Source organism: Canis aureus, chromosome 38 (assembly GCF_053574225.1).
Source record: "Canis aureus isolate CA01 chromosome 38, VMU_Caureus_v.1.0, whole genome shotgun sequence".
NCBI classification, from domain to species: Eukaryota; Metazoa; Chordata; class Mammalia; order Carnivora; family Canidae; genus Canis; species Canis aureus.
In genome coordinates, this window is record NC_135648.1 from 11,275,063 (window position 1) to 11,294,420 (window position 19,358).

Here is a 19,358-nt window from a genome sequence, read left to right on the forward strand (position 1 = left end):
TTTTTCCCAAAGAATTTAAATTAATTGTGAATGGAAAAATTCATTGAATTTATTGAAATTTGATATGTGCAAGGAGGTGCCCTCTCCTCCCACATCTCTATATGTTCTAGCTCCTGTCTTACACAGTTACTTACAGAGCCCCAAAGATGGCATATGGTATATGCATTTCAAGACAGTTGTGCCTCTTTAGATGTTTTCTTTCACCTAGAGGCCTAGAGTGCTTCGCACTCTGGTTTGGAATTCCCTTTGAATATTGAGTTGAAATCATTTTCCTACATGATCGGTAGACTTTAACCCCTAGAAAATGAAAGCCATATCTTTTTTATTTCTCAATCCTGTTTTATGGCATAGGGCATGGCATGCATTACATTTTCAGTAGACATTTATTAAATGGAGTATAATAAACTAAGTTGAATGAAGTAGTATGGTATAGGGGGAAAAATGATTCTTTTGAGGCATGCATTCCCTGGTTCAAATCCAATAACCTCATTTTCTGTTTATATGATCTTTGACAAGTAACAGTTTCTCTGGACCTCAGGTTCCTCAGAGCAATGGGTTTCTGTGAGAATTAAGTATGTTAAAATATTTAGCATAATACCCCATATGTAGTGGACACTGAATAAGTTTGGATGTTCCTAGTAATTCAGTAATAAATTGTAAGACTTAAGAAACCAATACGTATTCAAAATCATTTAAAAAAAAAAATGTGACATGTTTTCTGCGCTGCCCCTTTAACTGCTTCATTCCCTGGAGGTAATGAAAGAAAGAAACTCAGCACTTCTGTTCCAAAATATTCCCTAAAAAATTAACTTGTTAAAGCTTGATTTAGGGTCAGAAATAGCAAATAGGAGAATAAAGTAGGAAGTCAATTCAACAAAGATATTCAAGTATTATATGCTACACTGGATGAAGTGGATATGAAAATGAGTAATACATGGACTTCACTCAAAAAAGTAAGAAATATTATTAGGAATACCCCACAGTTTTATTAATGGATATTATAAATGCCAACCATAATATCTTAAGAAATACTGTATAGTGTCATGATCAGAGACATGACATGATCTGAATCTCTGATCTGAATTGATAGTTCCTCTTTATAAGGTGCAAGATGTCATCAGGATCAACCTCCAATTTTTTAAATGTAGACACATATCTTCTTGCATTTAATGGAGATATTCAAAAGGATCATGTTTATTTTGAGTAATTTTTAATCCCTCCTAAGAGTCAACACTAGTTTTGTTATATCATTTTAAAGGAAATTAGAATAAGTTTGTTGCTGAAACTCTGAACTAAATATCAATGATAAACAGATTCCAGGAATGTGTAGTTGTAGCTAGGAATTGAATAAATTAAATCAATATCAGTTTACTAAGTGCCTACTATTTCCTAGGTACTATGGTGAGAAGAATAAAAGGATACTCCAAGATGCCTCAAATTATCTTAGATTCTGCTTGGAGACAAAATATCCAAATTTGAACTCAGGCAAAACGAATTTTCCTCAGTTTCCCCAAAGAGGTGGTCTGCTACCATAACCCTATGGACTTAGTACATTGTATAGTAATTTCTCGTTCCTATGTTTCCTGCATTAGGCTCTGAGCCCCTTGATGGTAAGAGCCATCTTACTCTGTGTGGGTTGGTTTTTTTGTTTTGTTTTTTTTAGCATCTAGTAGAATACCTGATTCATAGTCAAGTTTTGTTAATTGTTAAATGAATGTTTTTGAGTAAATTTAAGTAACACTTCAAGAAAGTAGAAGTGTTATCACCAAAAAATGCATGATTAGTTGCCAAATGAAATGTTGAGGCAACAGTTTTAAAGTAGCTTGATTTGTTTTAGTTCAGTAACTTGTTATTGTGCTTCTATTACATGACAGAAGCAAAACTAGGATCTGCAAAATTACACGTGGTTCTTGGCCTCAAGTTGTTCCAGTGTTCTTAGCTGACAATCCTTTCTAATCTGAAAACAACTTGAGGCCAGACCATTTGATAAATGAGGACTTATTCCTACAGGCTGTGACACACTTAAAGCAAACAACCAAACAGTAGAGAAAAATATAACTTTTCTATTAACTACCCAAAAATACCTACTTGTTATTTAGAAATGATCCTTATTATATCCCTATTGTAGCATATTGAGAGTGTTTAGATATAATGAGTCTTTATCTGGTATCTGTTTAGTGACACTACACTAGCATTCCTCTGGCTGTATTACACCACAAAGGCCTACCATCAGTTCCCCTTAACTGTGTGATCCCGGGTAAATTATTGAACTTTCTGTGCCCTGGGCTGTGCTTATCTGTGAAGTGGGCATGACAGAAACAGTAGTAGCTAGCAGTTATTGATGGCTTACTCTATGTAGGCACTGTGCCAGATGTTCTATACAAATGATTTCTAAATAAAATCCTCAAATAAATCTCTGAGGTAAGTCTTAGTCTAATCACAGTTCTTGAAGGTAAAAAAAAATGGAAGCAAAAAGACTTTAAGTAACATGCCAAAGATTGGTAAAATCCTCTTCCAACATTGACAAATATGGTGGTTCCTGAACCACCTGCAGGTTCCCCCCCCCCAACCTCACCCATCTCTCCGCCTCCTTCAGGATAGCCGATCCCCTAGGACTCTGCTCTGAGGAGCCAGAACAGCCCTTGACTGGCTGGGCAGTGCAGCTGGTCCCCGAGCTCCCCACTTGCCACCAACACTGGGCGCTACCAGAAGGGAAGTCATCCCTTTATCAGCACAGCCTCCCCCCAACTCCCACAGCAGTCACCCGGTCCTGTAGCAGGGTAAAGCAGATTAGGAAGAAGTAGGTCTGGACCCGAACTCTTGTTGGGTGGAAAAGGCATTGACAGGGCAGATCCATGGGCTATGGAGAGGAACCACAGGCTGGCAGAAGCGAGATCACTGTCAGGGGGGAAGCACCAGGACACAAGGGGTTGGAGGTTAATGGACACAGAGTCAAGAATGGTCCCTGCAAGTGGGCAGTGAGCAGAGTTGGGGGCCAGGAGCACTGATGCTTGGACTGGGGTCTGCCCACAGCCCTAGAGACGACCTTGGTCACTAGGTTGCTCATTGGGTCCAGACTTTAGCATCTGGGAAGATCCAGGCATGACCCAAATCCAAAAGAACTAAGATTCTGGGAGGTTTAGGACTAGTAGGTAAGTCCAGAATAAAGCAAGGGCCCAGTTCCTGGGACTCAAGTACCAAGGGAGAACTTAAGTACTCAAGGTCCTGGGACTCAGTGCACTGCTTTAAAACTTCCAAGTGCTCCCTGCTAAAATCAGGATGAGTCCAGGTGAAAGAGGGGAAATGAAGTCAAGGCAGAACGGGAAGTCAAATGACCAAAGCCACAGAGAGAGAAGGCACCAGAATCAAGGAGGAGGGTGCGGTCCACAGCACTAAATGCAAAGCGTGCTTCATGCACAAAAAGAGGCTTAGAAAAAAACACCATTAAAAAAAAATGGACTCGGGATCCCTGGGTGGCACAGGGGTTTGGCGCCTGCCTTTGGCCCAGGGCGCGATCCTGGAGACCCAGGATCGAATCCCACATCGGGCTTCCGGTGCATGGAGCCTGCTTCTCCCTCTGCCTGCGTCTCTGCCTCTCTCTCTTTCTCTCTCTGTGACTATCATAAATAAATAAACATTTAAAAAAAAAAAAGAAAAAAAAATGGACTCAATGCAATCTTAGTAGTTAAAAAATCCTTATGCTAAATGGTAGTTGTTACTTAATGTGCGTTTTAGTACAAAAGCAAAAGAGATACTGATGTTAACTCCTTCAGTTTAATATCTTGAGACATAGCGACATCAAATAAAGGGAGGAGAGGGTAATTTGAATCTAGAAGAGGAAGTTGGGGAGCTGGATTTTCCAGCCCCGGTACTTCTCTTTGCCACCAGATAACTCCTCCAGTGACACCGCAGACCTGCTTCATTTCTGTGCAGCTGATGCCCTGTCCAGGCTTATATTTTTCTAACTGACAGTGAGTGTTCTTGCCAAATGCCAGGGCCCATAGTCACATCTCTTTGTCTCTCCTCCGCAGCTTGTCTGCGGCTGCTTGGGAACACATTTTATCCAGGGGGCAGCTTTAACTAGGCCTAATTCTCTGAAAAGCCTCTGTCTGTAAATGCGTACAATGAAGAGACAAGTTCTTACTCTTTTCCCTTTAATATTATTGTGTTTGACACTGCCTGCTTCTGTCCCTGTCAGCCCCTGTCGAAAACCAAGTTTTCAGGCAAGGTGGTTTTCTCTAGGATGTTTTGTTTTGTTTTTGCTTTTTTTTTTTTTTTTTTTTTTTTCTGTTTTTTTTCCTCCAGATAACATGTCCAGTTTCCTACCACCACACCGTTGAAAAGGATGAGGGCATAAAAACCAAGTGAAGTCTGTTTCAAAAGCAAAACAAACAACAACAACAACAACAACAGCAAAAGATTTCTTTCTGAGCTCTGCTTTTCTAATGCTGAATAGGAAAATCTTCAGAATTGGTACATGGGAAGCCATGTTTCAAATCATAACTAAGTGACAACTCTTACTAATCCAGAACCAAACGGCATTGTTTCTGGATCCTCTCCACTTAAAGATATGTTTACCTTCAATAGTAAAGGTGTGAGTAGTTATACAGTGATCAGGTCTTGATTCGTCTCCCCTCCTCTCCACTGCAAGCAAATACTGTTGATGGAAACAAATACACTGTTGATAGGACATTGCATTATCCTTCTTGAAAACATCACTGCAAAAAAAAAAAAAAAAAAGCCACCTATCACCTTGAATAGTAATGCAAGTACTCTGCTTTGCAAAAACAAATGACTCATTGAGACTGAAGCAACAAGGCTGCCTTTGAGACACTCATTGATTTTAAATTAAAAAATAACCGCTATGTTTTACATTAGGAGTGACAACAAATAACAGAGTAGACCTTACTTGTGTTATTTGTGGCAACTTCATTGCACCTATTTGAAGGAACAGGGGGGTGGACCAGCCTGAAGGGGGTAATCTTACTGGTCAATAATCCAGATCGCGGGATGTGCTGCAGCAGATAGTCAATTCCTGATAGAATTACTGAAATACAGCCAGCTGTTTTTCTTATGGCATAGGTCTTGGGGTTCAATGTACTGACTTTATTAACTTGAACTTTATTCTCGTTGAATGTTTGTTTGTCTCTTTTCCTTTATGTAGCTCCGCTGGGGGCGGGGGAGGGGAGTTGAATGAAAATGTTATATTCCATTTCTTCCATAAAGACACCCAAAAGAGAATTTTAGGTCCAGTAGATGAGCAAAGATGTTTAAAAGAGGGAGTTAGTTGTTCCTGGGGTTTGTTTCACCATGTTTGCCAAGAGGCCTTTCCTAATAAGTTTGAATAGCGTTAAAAAAATGATAAAAGTTTTAACAGCAATATTGACTTGGAGAATGATTTTCAAGCAATGAGAAGACTCTGATTATGGGCCATTAGTGCAGGAACAGTGGAGGTGGAAGCTGGCAGTGTTAATAGTCACAATGAGTACCCACCATGTGTCAGACCCTTAAGTATTTCTTCTAATTATTTCTAGAAATATATATATATTTATATATAATATATATTAGATATATATAATATATATTAGAAATATATTTCTTAAGAAGGATGCTCCTGGCTACTATTTTTTTTTACCTTATTTTGAGCTTCAGGTATATCTGAAGTAATAAAACCTGGCATAGTTTTGTTTGTTTGTTTGTTTGCTTAATAATCCAGAATCAGGACTTTCCATGGGCTGCCTACCCACCCCTGCCCACCTTCTCTCTCAGATAGACTAGCACTAAGAAGTTCCATGGCGCAGCAGCTTCATGCTATTCTCCACCAAAACAACCCCTCTCTCTACCAGCATCCGAGGATTCTAATCTGTCCAACCTTCTTTCCTACCAAATAATGTTTAATGACTCCACATCAGATATAAAATCCAGACACCTTCATGGGCATATGTGGCATTTATGGCCCATGATCCAGCCCCAGTGTTGTTCTTCCTTCAAATTATATAGTCTCTTCTCAAAACAGTGCTCCCCAGACATCTTGAATTACTCTTAAATCTCTGGCCAGAGCAAAAACTCTTTTGTTGAAGATACTTTCAGCAACAAGGACACCTGATTAGCTCAGTCAGAGCATGTGACTCTTGATCTTGAACATGAGTTTGATGCCCACGTTGGATGTAGAGATTACTTAAAAATAAAATCTTTTAAAAAATACTTTCAGTAACAAGTATAGAAAACCTAAGGAATCATGGCTTAAATTAAGGATATTTATAATGTTTTAACAAGAGGATCAGAAGTAGATAGTCCATGGGTTGACTTTTACAGCTCAATAACAAAAGAGCTATGCCTCAGAATTCAGATTCCCACCTTATTCCCATTTTTAGAATGTTACCTTTCCCTCCTCCTCCACTATTCCTGATATCCGAGCCTGAGCCTGTCTGGTGTATGCTCCACCAAAGGTCAGTGTTACTGCAGTCTTTAGCTAGGGGGAGATTTCAAGGGGGCTCACAGATGGTAAAGGATAATTTTGTACAAAAAAGTAAAATCGTGACTCTTTCACGAATAAAAAATGAGGATGTGTTTGAGATATTTAACTCATGAGTTAATGAGGGAACCAGGCAGATGTTATTTGTAGCAACATAAAAGGAGTTCAAAGGAGAAGTCAAACACAAATTTATAAGGAATAAGGAATGTAGACATGAATGCGCAAATGCATGCAAGACTTTTCTACAGGAGGGAGGATTGCCCTTCCTCAGGACAATTCATTTGCATTTCTGTACGCAGGAATTATTTCCCATTGCTTTCAGATATCTATAACTTAGAGTTGTAAATTAGCTCCCATAGAATCAGTCTGATGACAAGAAGAGTGTGCTCTCAAAGTATAGTTTTCCACTAATGCAAAAATATTTCCCTATGAAAGAAAAAAAAATATTCAACACAACATGTTTAGAATTGTTATAAGGACCTAAATAATGTAGTCTCTACTAACAGCTAATAAAGTTGGTGTTGCCTGCCACTGCCACCACTGTCCCTAATTATTTCATGTACTCATGACTTAATCTCCCCATTCAGGCCGTAAACTCCTCCAATAATAGGAAGTGAACATTCCGTGTCCTTCGTGTCTTCCATTTCTTCTTCCCTGCTCTCCACATTGTCACCACCTCAGTGAGCTCTTATGCTAAATCAGTAGTAGATACTAATAAGTACTTGCTGAATAAATGAATTCATTAATTTTGTATAAAAAGGATGTGTCTTCTCTGATATTACTGTCGTTTTTTAAAATTTCTAAGAGTTTTAAAAAATAAATGTGATCATAACCATTCATTTTTCTTGGCCTTGGAGCCAAGACCACACCTCAGAAGCCAATAAAAATGCTAGTTTTGCATGTCTCTTAACATTCTGACATATGGTATGTGTGCATGTATTTCTGCAGTTAGTCACTACCTGAATGAACTTTTTTTTTTTAAGATTTATTTATTCATTCATGAGAGACACAGAGAGAGAGGCAGAGACACAGGCAGAGGGAGAAGCAGGCTCCCTCCCTGCAGGGAGATTGATGAGGGGTTGATTCCAGATCACGCCCTGAGGCGAAGGCAGACGCTCAACCTCTGAGCCACCCAAGCATCCCTGAATGAACTAATTTTTAAAATTATTTTAATAGGTGTAAGTATTCTACAACAGGGAAACATTATACACTCAATACAAAAGGAAGAGAACGACACAAATGCCTATTTGCTATTACCTATGTTGATAGGTTTTCATGATGTATTTATTTGATTGTGGATCACCCAGATAACTATTGTATTGTATTGTATTGTCCTGTATAGGTAGAACTTATGTGTAAAGTAATTTTACTCCCCAGTTCCTATTTTCCATTATATTTAAACACCTGAGAATATGTGTATAAATATATATCTTGGTCTTTTACCTGAATTAATTTTTCCCTTTAAAATTTTTCTCTAATAATCTGGGTATGTCGGGGAGAAAATAATATTTCTGTGTCTTTCAAGATTCTTCTAGCTGGGCTAAGAATCAAACTGACATGGGACAGATTAACAGGGAGTAATCAAATTAAACTTTGTACATACAGGGAACCCACACAAACAGGAGATTCCAAAGACAATGAGGCAAAGGAGGTGTTTATGTCATCCTGAACGAAGGAGAAGGGGAATAGGAGTCTGCGACTTAAAATGGAGGAATACAGTTCATAAGATGAAACAAGTCAAAATGTTTGGTGAACCAATGTTTGTTGGGCCATTCAGAAACAATGGGATGGAGAGAGGACCCTGATCCAACAGGCTTTGCTAGGTTAAATATAAAACTTCAGGATACTACCAGATATCTCTATGAATTACTAAAAGAACATGTGCTATAATAAACATGCATCATTTATTTCTGCTTCATGATCCCCAGACACTATCCCAACCCTCCATCTGGGATTATGATCCAGGAAATGAACAGAGACCTTCTATAGCCTGAAATGTTTGAAGACTTTTAAATCCTTTCCGTTTTTGTATTTTTTCTTGATTTCCAAATGGGCCATCCCTAATTCCTTCAAAACTTTTTAATTTAGGATCCATGATTAGGCAAAAGGATCCAATTCTAACTAGTTTCAAGACTATCAGAAGGTCTACTTCTCAGTTCTTATATATTATGTCTTTACAAATATAATCCAATATCAGGTTAGCCTATTTGGTAGCAGTAGACAGCATTAACATATTCAAATTATGTCTCCTCACCTAGCTAATAAACAATTAACTAAAGAATTCTAATCATATGAATTATAAGAAAGAACATCACTATTTCCTTCTATCTGTTTAAAATGTTTTAAAAGAATTCACTGCCACATAATATCCTAAAAGAAATTGATCATACTTTTCCTGTAATAAATGTTGCTCTGACAGTAAAGCATTAGTAACCAATTGATAACCTAGCAACAATATTGTGATCTCTTTAGATAATTAATCTTAGCTATTTTCCTGTCAGAAGCAACAGTGCTTGATTTTATGTTGAGCTAGAAAGATTGCCAGTTTTGAAAATTAAAAAGCATTCCTTTTATATTATTCATTCCAGTAACAATTTATGATGGCGCATTTAGCTGCTGAACGCTTGTCAACAAACGTAATTATGTTTCGATATAAACAAGATTGGTGGTTTTACTATGCTGCTCCATCTTTGTTGAGAATGTTTTGATTTAGGTTCAGATTATACAAGCTGTGTATTTATGTGTCATTTTTTTCCTCCTTTGTTAATAGTTTTTTCTGATAATTACTTGTAGGCAAACAAGCATGCATTTAGGATCCTTATGCACAGGAGATATCAAACGAAGAAGAAAAGCAGCACCCTTGCCTGGACCTACTACTACAGGTAAAGCAAAAATGGGTTGGGGCAGATCACAAATATAAAGTTCATAAATCGGGCAGCCCGGGTGGCTCAGCGGTTTAGCGCCGCCTTCAGCCCAGGGCCTGATCCTGGAGACCGAGAATCAAGTCCCACGTCGGGCTCCCTGCACAGGGCCTGCTTCTCCTTTTGCCTGTGTCTCTGCCTCTCTCTCTCTCTCTCTGTCTCTCATGAATGAATAAATAAAATCTTTAAAAAATAAAAAAATAAATAAAGTTCATAAATCCTCAAGAAGAAAATACAGATAATTCTAAATCATTTGCATGTAAGAAGAGGCACAGATACAAGCAACTATTAAATCATTTGCATTTGGTGACAGGTTGTGTTGCATGTTCCTTGTGTAGATCTTTCAGGCAGCCAATCAATAAAATACTTGCTACACACCTGCCCAAATGCAAGACTTTGTGTGAGGTATTAAAGGGTACAGAACTTCAAAGGCTGTATCTTTGGCCTCCAGAAATTTGTGGACTGGTTGGGAAAACAAGGCATAAGTAGATGAAAAGGAAAATAACCCCAGAAGAGATTAATAGTAAGAAATTCAAAAGTATAAGGAACAGTCTCAAAACTCAGGGTCCCATATTATAGAAGATTCAAGGCGAACCATGAATGCATCAGTCTGGTTTCTAGTCCCAGCTCTGCAGCAGTTCTAGATTTGTCTTTCCTTATTTAAACAGGGTTGCCTGGCTGGCTCTGTTAGTAGAGCTTGCAACTCTTGATCTGAGGGTCCTGAGTTCAAGCCCCATGTTGGGTGTGGAGCCTATTAAAAAAAAAAAAAAAAAAAAAGAAAGAAAATTTGCATTAGAATAAAAAGTCTCATTATTTCCACCTCACAAATCACATCGTTCTAATAGCAGGCCATTCTAATGAGTGTGGATTAGAGGAAACCACAAGTGCTGAGCAGAGAGAAGTCACTAGACCAGAGGGGACAGGAAGCCTTCCCAGGGCAAAGCCTCAAACTTGGAAGTGAAGGATGTGAATAATTTTAGTATGTATAACAAAATCTCATGCAAGAGCAATGGTAAGGAGAGGCAGAGATGAAAACCAGTGAAAGGAGGAAGCCAGCTGGGCCTTATAAGGTAGACATCCACCTAGAAATGAAGTACTATTAACCATCATGGATTTGTGGTGCAGCTGAAATGTTTCCAGTTTAGATACTTGGTCAGTTACAAGAAATACTAGCCTTGGCCTATTGCCTGAGATCCTTACCAATTCAGATTTATAAACTTTCTCTTAACTCTCTTGGGAAACCTTTTATAGGAAAAGTTATTTTTTCCATGATGAATTATAGAATATGAAAATAAGATTCATGTCAACCAGGAGAATAAACTGTGAGAAAGGAGGAAAAAAAATCTTGACATGGTGATTTTCAAAGAAATAAAAGATGTGAAGCTTTAATTCTCCATTTAGGGGACCTAAAAATTGAATAACTTAAAATTGGAACCCTATATAAAGGGTTATGTTAGGAAATTATGTATGTAGTTATGAGTAAATATAATATTGATCTTCACCTTGTAGCTGTATTGAATTTTCAGAATTTGGAAATAAGAAACACCTGTGTATGGAATGTGTATTTATGTAGGATAATATTTACCACTTATTGGGTGCCTACTCTGTAACAGGAACTTTATTATTTCATTTTATCTTTGTAACAACTTTGTGAGCTAGGTGGTATGAGCATCACTTTATACCATAACATTAAGATGCAGAGAAGTGTTAGATTTTTCTTCATTCCCTAAGAAGCCATAATTATTGAATGGCAAAGGGAGGTTTCAGGCCTGCGTCTACCCACATGACCCCTAAATCCCTATTCTTTCATGACAACATATGGCCTTTTTGTAAGAATGTATTTGTAAAGACTGTTCTGTTGTATATGTTTATTTGAACTTGCTATTATGTCTTAAGTTTCATAGAAGAGTTACCTAAATATTGCTATGTAGAGATACAGAACATTCGTGAGAATACCTCTAATATATCTCTTTACGCAGGGACAGATAGCCACTTTTAGATCGAATACATGTCATAAGTTCCTCAATTCAAATCTTTCATAAGGCAGGTGTAGAATTCTTTAATATCCCCATTCCAGTTGAATGGTCCCCTGAATTCTCTTATCTTTCAATGATTCAAACATTAGTGGCAGAAATAGTACAAGAACAATCTTAGGGATGTGACTAAAGCACCTTAGTGCCAGCAATAAGGAAGAGAGAATATCAGGGTCAGGTTCTAACACTCTGAACATATGTGAAGTGAGAAGGAAAATGCATAATGGTTGAGGAGAGGATAATATAATTATTTCTACAAGGTGATTTTGACGTTACAACTCAGTAGCATCAGAGGAAATCATTTATACGGAGTATGGGTCTAAACATTAAACTTTAGCCTAAAACATTCATAAGCCTATACCAGCATATTTCAGACATTATATTTCAAAACTGTTGTGATTCTCTTAAGATTCAGGATTTTGATTATATTACTAGATTTTTTTTTTCCTTAAAGAATAAAATTCATAGAAATTTAATGCATTTTTGTAATTACTCACAGTAGTGGAGTAAGAGAATTATGTTACTCATTTCAAATGCGTCTTTTAAATCCATGCATAACTGTTCCTCTCAAAGAGGAAGAGAATGAGGTTATTTAAAAGTCCTCAGTTTTAAAAAGAATATCTTCTAATACTAATGAATCAACTCTAAGGTGAAGATTATTATCCAAATTCAAGTAAGAAATGCTTTTGCATAAATACACTTTGATAATGAGGTTATGAATCCTCGATCATCTTGTCTCTGAAAATTATAATTTTCAAATTCTGAAGTATATTCAGTCTCATAATAGTCAATTATATTTGTCAGCTTCCAGAGTTGAGTTAGCATGTAGAACTATTTCAAAATGAATATTCTTCCCATTTTATAGGCCCTTTCAGACCTCCCCCCAAAACACATCGAATTGAGATACATTTTCACACTTTCTGTTGCCTCTAGTCAACATTCAATCTAAGGTGGAAAAATGCAGGTAAAGATAACAGTCTCTCATGTGAAGTAGGGGATAAGAGTTAAAAGGCAGACAGCTTGAATATTATTTAATGATCCCCTCTGATTTATATGTGAAATATTGTGCAGTTAAACAGCACTTTTAGAAAATATTTACCAAAGCATTGTCAGAAGACTATAATTTGGCACTCTAACTTTATAATCCTGAACAGGGTTTATATAACAATTGAAAACTCCAAGAATAAACAGTTATGTATTATACATGTAATAAATACTTTTAAGTCACCGATGAAATTAATAACCCAAAATCTGATCTTTACCTGCTAGTGTGTTGAAAATTTTACTCACCCTGTTTTAGCAATAGCATTGAAGCATAATTTCATTCACTTTGTACAGCTATAGAGCTATAGTCTAGCCAGCAGTGTTATCGGTTGAACATTTATTAATTGTGACAGGAACACCAAATTTATTTCAGTGCTTTAGCTTATTTACTGCTCTTTCACCTTTGTATTTTGTATCGACAAAGTAAAATGAATATTGATAAGGTTAGATATTGATTTTTAAATGTATGGCTTGTTCTCTGCCTCATTCAAAGTCACATACCAAAAGATAGTGGATGTCTCAGTAGCAAAGGATGTAGATTTACTATTATAAAATTGAGAACTGTTGAAGCAAGAAGGTTTGCCAGCAGAATGCATTTTATAGTTTGAAAAATGTCACCTGTAAAGGTGAAGAAAAGCAGTGAGCAAAATAGAAAGAATATTATTAACACATTTTTAAAAGGCAGTCAGCAATGTTGGTTATGGTCTGCGTTTTTGGTAGAAGTCATAGCTTAGTAAGGATCTCATAGTGAAAAGATATAAGCGTGCTTTTGGAAATATTATGGCTACCACATTCATTTAAAGGTTTAGTCCACTACGCATTACTAAATTCATTGTTATCCACAATTAGTATTTGCTGTTACTATTTTGCTTTGTATTGAACTGATAGCATAGGGAAAATATTCATCGAAAAGAGTCAACCTTTTTCCTATACATTTTATATTACGTAGACATGCCTAGTGAAGTTTAATATCTTGGTATAGATATTGCTCCAGGCTATGTTTTCATGGACATGCAAGATCTTTGCAAGGGGTTGCTTTACAGCCTTTTGTGACTTTTTGACTTCTTCCTCAGCATTCTACTGGTATTTCAATAATAAAATAATCTTGGAATATTTAAGGCAATAAAGGCAAGTTGCAAACCATAATAATGGGTAAAGATTTTTTAAAGATGTACTTTTAATTAAAAGTCTTACTGATCATAATCAGGAAATGGTTAGTGTAACCAAGCTCCCTTCCTGCTGTATCTCTTCAGTTGTCCAAAATTTATTTTATCAATAATTGTATTTTTATTTTCTTTTACCACTGGATCTATATGATCAATGTAGATTATCTAATCTCTTCCAGGACTTTAAAATGGGCAGACTTTTGGAGACGTTGTTGTTTTTAATTTTGAAACCAAACATATCACCCTCATCCTCTTGATACTGAAACCAAACATATCACCCTCATCCTCTTGATACATGCATCACCAAACTGACTTTCAGTTTGGTGTTTTAGGAGAGTCTTAACTCTCCACTACCATTTGGTACAAGGTATACTTAAGGAGAGGGTAAACATCCACATTAGATAGAAAATAATCATGTTCCTGACAATATGAAAGACTAAATAATGAGAAAATTCTCAAACTACAGAATACCTGGACATACCTAACAAAGTGTAAAGCAGTCTTTTTAGATGCATAGCTGAGACTGAAGGAAATTGTTCCAGACCAGAAATGGTCCTATGGAGCCCCCATGCCCATGCCCAGTTTTGCCAATCTAGGAAACCCTGAGGTGGGCTTGTTAGTGCCCCGTAGGAAGGGAGCTAAGCTGAGAAGTTGGATGTAAGGATCGTATCAAGTCAGAACATCTGGAAAGCTCTATCCTAAGAAGAAGGCAGGTTAGAAACAAAACTTACCCACAGGCATGGGAAAATAAGAATCTCATTTCTACCTGAGCTCCAAGTAGAAGACTCTGAAGATGTATAACCAGAGCTTATCCTCACATGAGTTTCTACTTCAAAATTATACCAAGTCAACAAATTAACATAAAAACCGGACTTTGAAGCAAAGCTTCTAAAGTTTCTTTTTTCTAAAGCTACTTTAGTGGTACATGCCTTAAACCCCAATGACTATCTTAATTTCACAAATGAAAACCTACTGAAGGTGATGTCATAAACCAAAACTTTAAAAAAATGGAAATTATAAACAGATTTAAAAACAGAAGGAAATAACTATAGAAAAAAAGTAAGACAAGCATGGTAAAGAACCAAAGAGAATTTGATATTCTTATTTATTATGAAAAAATCTTGAAAATTATAAATTCACTGGATGGATGACACATTCAATACAGCTAGCCATACAACAACAACAAAACTAATGAATTCTAAGAGCAATCTGAAAAGATTGCCTAAAAGAAGCACTGAGATAAAAATATAGAAGATAGAATGGCTACAGGATTATGAGGGGGATGAAGTTCAACATACATCCAATAGGGCTTCCACGAGGAGTAAAAAGAATAGGGAGGTCCATTATTTGAGGATCATATTGACTGAATTCAGTGAAAATGATGGAATTTATACAACTGAAGGAAAATGTGAATCTTCATATTCAAAAAAGTACAAGTCCTTATCAAGAAACAGTAAATATAAATTTAGTTGTATCTAGACTCATTGTAATAAAACTTAAGAACACCAAAGAGAAAGAAAAGGACTTAGCAGCCAGGGAAAAAAGATGGAACCTACATCAGAATGAAATTACAATGGTAGCAGACTTAAAAACATCAGTACAGTCCAGAAGATAAGAGTAATATTTTCAAAGTGTGGAGATAAAATAATAATCAACATAGAGTTTTATATCCAGTTAAACCACTTCCTAAGAGTGAGGATGAAATAAAGACAATTTCAGGTAAATACCAATTATTACTAAACTTAATATGTCATGTAGAAGAAAACGGAACTCATAAAGAGAGAATCAAAATCAAAATGGAGGGGCACCTGGATGTCTCATCTGTTAAGCATCTGCCTTCAGCTCAGGTCATGATCTCAGGGTCCTGGGATGGAGCCCTGTGTCAGGTTCTCTGCTCAGTGGAGAGTCTGCTTCTCCCTCTCCCTCACTCCCTTCCCTCCCCCTACTCCCCCCTCCCCATGCTCTCTCTCATAAATAAATAAATAAATAAATAAATAAATAAATAAATAAATAAAATATTTTTTTTTAATAAGCTGGAAGTAAAACTCTGGACAACAATACGGACATGTGATGAAATAATAAGTCAGTTATGCATGTTGATATTTAAAGGTAATCACTAAAACAATAAAAATGCAACATATAATTTTCAAGCTGATGTAAGCAAACAATAAATGCCAGAAAGGAAGAGACAAAAATGTAGAGGAATGCAAGGCAAATAGCATTAAATAATACAGGAAAAATAGATCCAAATATACCGAGGATCACAATAAATGTAAATGGAGTAGATGCCTCAGTTAAATTCAAGGATTATTATAATAGATAAAAAAAAGCAAAACAAACCCCCGTGAATTGTGTTTACAAGTACAACTAAAACTTAAATTGTAATTTAAATACCCACCAGATCAGCTGGATTTATAGCAAGCAAAATGAATCTTTAGGTATCACAAGAGAGTTGAACCTCTCTCTTCAGACAGACTTGCTATGTGCTAGGTTAGACTAGTAATTTCCGGGGTTTAAAATTTATGAACAGTAAAATCCAAGTCATTTGGGAGAATGTGGCAGAAGAAATGACATAAGAGAAAATATTGGTGATATAATATTTTAAGTCAGATGTTCAGTCAGTGAATGAATAAGATTTGGACTCAAATGTAAGTCCACATTCTAATTGAGACACTTTCTAGCTAGTTGACTTGGGGCAGGTTGTATTACCTCTTCAAACCTCAGTGTCATCTATAAAATGGAACCAATAATACCTATCTTTTAGATTGATAAGGAAGAGCAAAAGAAATGGTGAATATGGAAGCATCTGTAACCTGAAGAGCTGTAGCTATCATCATATTTTGTTATCCACCTATGTCAGTGTATGTTTGCTGTATATGCAAATTGAGAGAAATTATTACAATTCACCTATAACCCAGTTAATTTTTATTTTAGTTGTTTGAAGCATCATCATCACTAGAATTGTTTATTTGCCATTAATTCTCATGGAAAGTGTGTAGGTTTTTGGAGTAAACTTAACCAAATTAGAATTTTAGCTTACTCACTATGTAGTCATGGTCAAATGACATCATGTCTCCAAGCCCGACTAGAATTCCTTCCTAGCACAGTTGTTATGAGGAATGGATCTAATGAATGCCATATGTCTAACAAGTAAACGATGTGTGTGGTATGTAGTAGGCAGACCATAAATGATCCTGATTATATTATTGTAAATAGACATAACTGTGTGCCTTCAGAACCAATACAATTTTAAGATTTTTTTAGCTTTTTTTAAACACTCTTCTTTGATTCGTAATGATTCCATAAGAAATATATTTCTGTATAATCAAAATATCTATTAATAAAAACACTCCTGGGGCACCTGGTGGCTCAGTCAGTTGAGCGTCTGCCTTCAGCTGAGATCATGACCCCAGGGTCCTGGAATTGAGCCCCACACTGAGGTCCCTGCTCAGCCAGAAGTCTGCTTCTCCCTCTCCTCCTACCCCTCCCCCTGCTCATACACTCCCTCACTCTCTTTCTTTCACTCTCAAATAAATAAATAAAATCTTTAGAAAAAAATATTTCCGTATCCAAACATGTCAATATAGATCACATCTTTCATTCGTTACAAAGTTTTTCTCACCTTGAAAAAAACAAAAACAAAACAAAACAGGAAATTAGTTCCACATTAAATTTTTATTATTTAAAAAGTATGTGCCTTGTATTCTAAGCCAGTAAGGGTTTGAACTGATTTGAGTTAGCAAAACTCACTTGAGAAACGTCTACAGTATTGCAGAAAAGATGCAGAATGGCCTGAATCAGGCTTTTCTATATTAAGAATAAAACAAAACATCTGACAAAGTGTAGTAACACCTACCATTTTCTCACCTCTCAAACTGTGCTAAATGCTGTTTCTTTCCTTAACAGTAATCAAAAAAATCATGTCCTTAAATTAGTTATTAAGAACAGAGAAAAAAAATAAGAACAGAGAGCCATATTATAACTCGTAATTTTAATAACCACTAATAATAATAATAATAATAATATTATTATTATTAATAGCCCTGCCCCCCAGCTAGCTGGTAAAGAGGGAAAAGAGGATGGGAAGAAAGAGCGAGCGCATACCACAAACGCGTTCTGAATACAGGGGAGGGACTGAAGCGGGGTGCACTAGCTGTTATGTAGGAAGCAGCATGTGTCACCTCCCCTTCCATTGGCTGTTTATCCAACATCAATACAACACTTTAGGAGCCAAATTACTAAACAAGCTGCCAATTAGGCTTGCAGTCAGCTGGACAGATTAGCAGCTAAGAGAGGCCGATACAAGATTTTCATCTCTTGAGCCAATTACGCCAGTGAATTACCATCCACAATACTCCCTGGAAGATTTTAGAGGAAAGGATTGAGTCACCTGTCACAGAAAGGAGAGATCCCACATCAAGGGGGCTGGGAATGGGGAGCATGCGGGCGGGCGAGCAGGCTAGGTATTGCTAAAATTGCCGGAGCAGGAGGAGAGCCTTCCAGGAAAGGACTTAAAAGATTTAGCACTGCCAGGAGCAAAAGGAAAGGAAATTATGGTTGTAGGAGGCTGTGTGGAGACTGAGTTGTTCCCCTCCTAAGTCTTAATCTCATAAAAAGGATGAGAGACCAACAGCAGATCTCACTCCGGAATCACTGTCCATGAAAAATGAACTAACTGTTAGCTTGTCTTTAAGGTTGCATAGAAAAGCTTTTTTTATCATTATTATTATTCTTTCAGGAATCCATGGTTACATGTGGAAAGATTTAACATGTGAGAAGTTAGATGTTCTCCCATTTTTATTGTTTTACTTCAAAGTACAAGATAATGCTTTATCTCATTTTATTTTCATTAAGAAGAGAGATGAAAGCAGCACCTAAAAAAGAGAGTGGGTTCTTTTCTACCCAGATTAAGAACAACAAGGATGGGAGGATTACAGTGGCCAATCTTGGGACCCCCGTGCTGGAAATTATCAACATTTTTACATGGTGATACTCATTCACCATTTGCTGTTCACTTTAGGACTGAGAAGTGACCACAATTTAGCAATTTTTGAAGGGGTGTATTCAGGTGGCCTCATGTTTTTTTCTTAAATATTAAACAAATCTTACACCTGAACTTTAGCAAGCTCTTAAATCCAAAATATGATAAAATATGATTAAAGAGATGTGTAGCCCAGAGCACCATTAGACCTCTGATGTGATTTGACCTTACAGATGGAATTAAACTAATTTGTGGCAATTACTTAAAAATCAGGGATATGAGATAGAATTGCTAGTGCACTGTTCAACCTGACATACCTGACCAGTGGCTGTTCAGAAAACACTAGATATCCTGGAGGTCTGTTTTGGAAATGCATCTTTTGCCCTGGTCTAGCAGTAAATAATGTTAGTTATGAATTTTTTTATACCTATCATTGCCATTCAAGCCTTTTACAACTGAAAGTTTTTTCCAGTACACATTAAGATACTTGTTTCAGTGAGCTAAGACCCCATTTGACAAGTCCCAGACTGCCTCATTATGTGGTCACCTGGTTCTCATCTATTCCCAGTTACTAATTCAGCAAATGGCAATGGTGCATTTCATTCTCAGTCCTACAATGTACTGAAGACTGAGGCTCTCACAATGTCCAATACACGGCTTTGAAAATCAGCTGATGATAGCAAACGAATGTCCATTATTAAAACTTATTTCTAGCACTTTGCACTTTCTTTCTTCTAC

At 36.7% G+C, this 19,358-nt stretch overlaps 1 protein-coding gene across 4 annotated transcripts in view; it reads left to right on the plus strand.

The window, feature by feature from the left end:
- GPATCH2 (G-patch domain containing 2) overlaps positions 1–19,358 on the plus strand; it is a 170,445-nt gene that overhangs the window by 144,380 nt on the left and 6,707 nt on the right. For 2 of the 4 annotated variants that reach the window (XM_077886674.1, XM_077886672.1), the window contains exon 9: positions 9,269–9,357. The exons of 1 other annotated variant lie outside the window; for it this stretch is intronic. In XM_077886674.1, coding sequence (XP_077742800.1) covers positions 9,269–9,357 — 89 coding nt within the window. Of the gene's footprint in view, positions 1–1,393; positions 1,486–9,268; positions 9,358–19,358 lie in introns of all 4 variants that reach the window. One more of the 4 variants, XR_013374084.1, reaches the window with a different exon arrangement.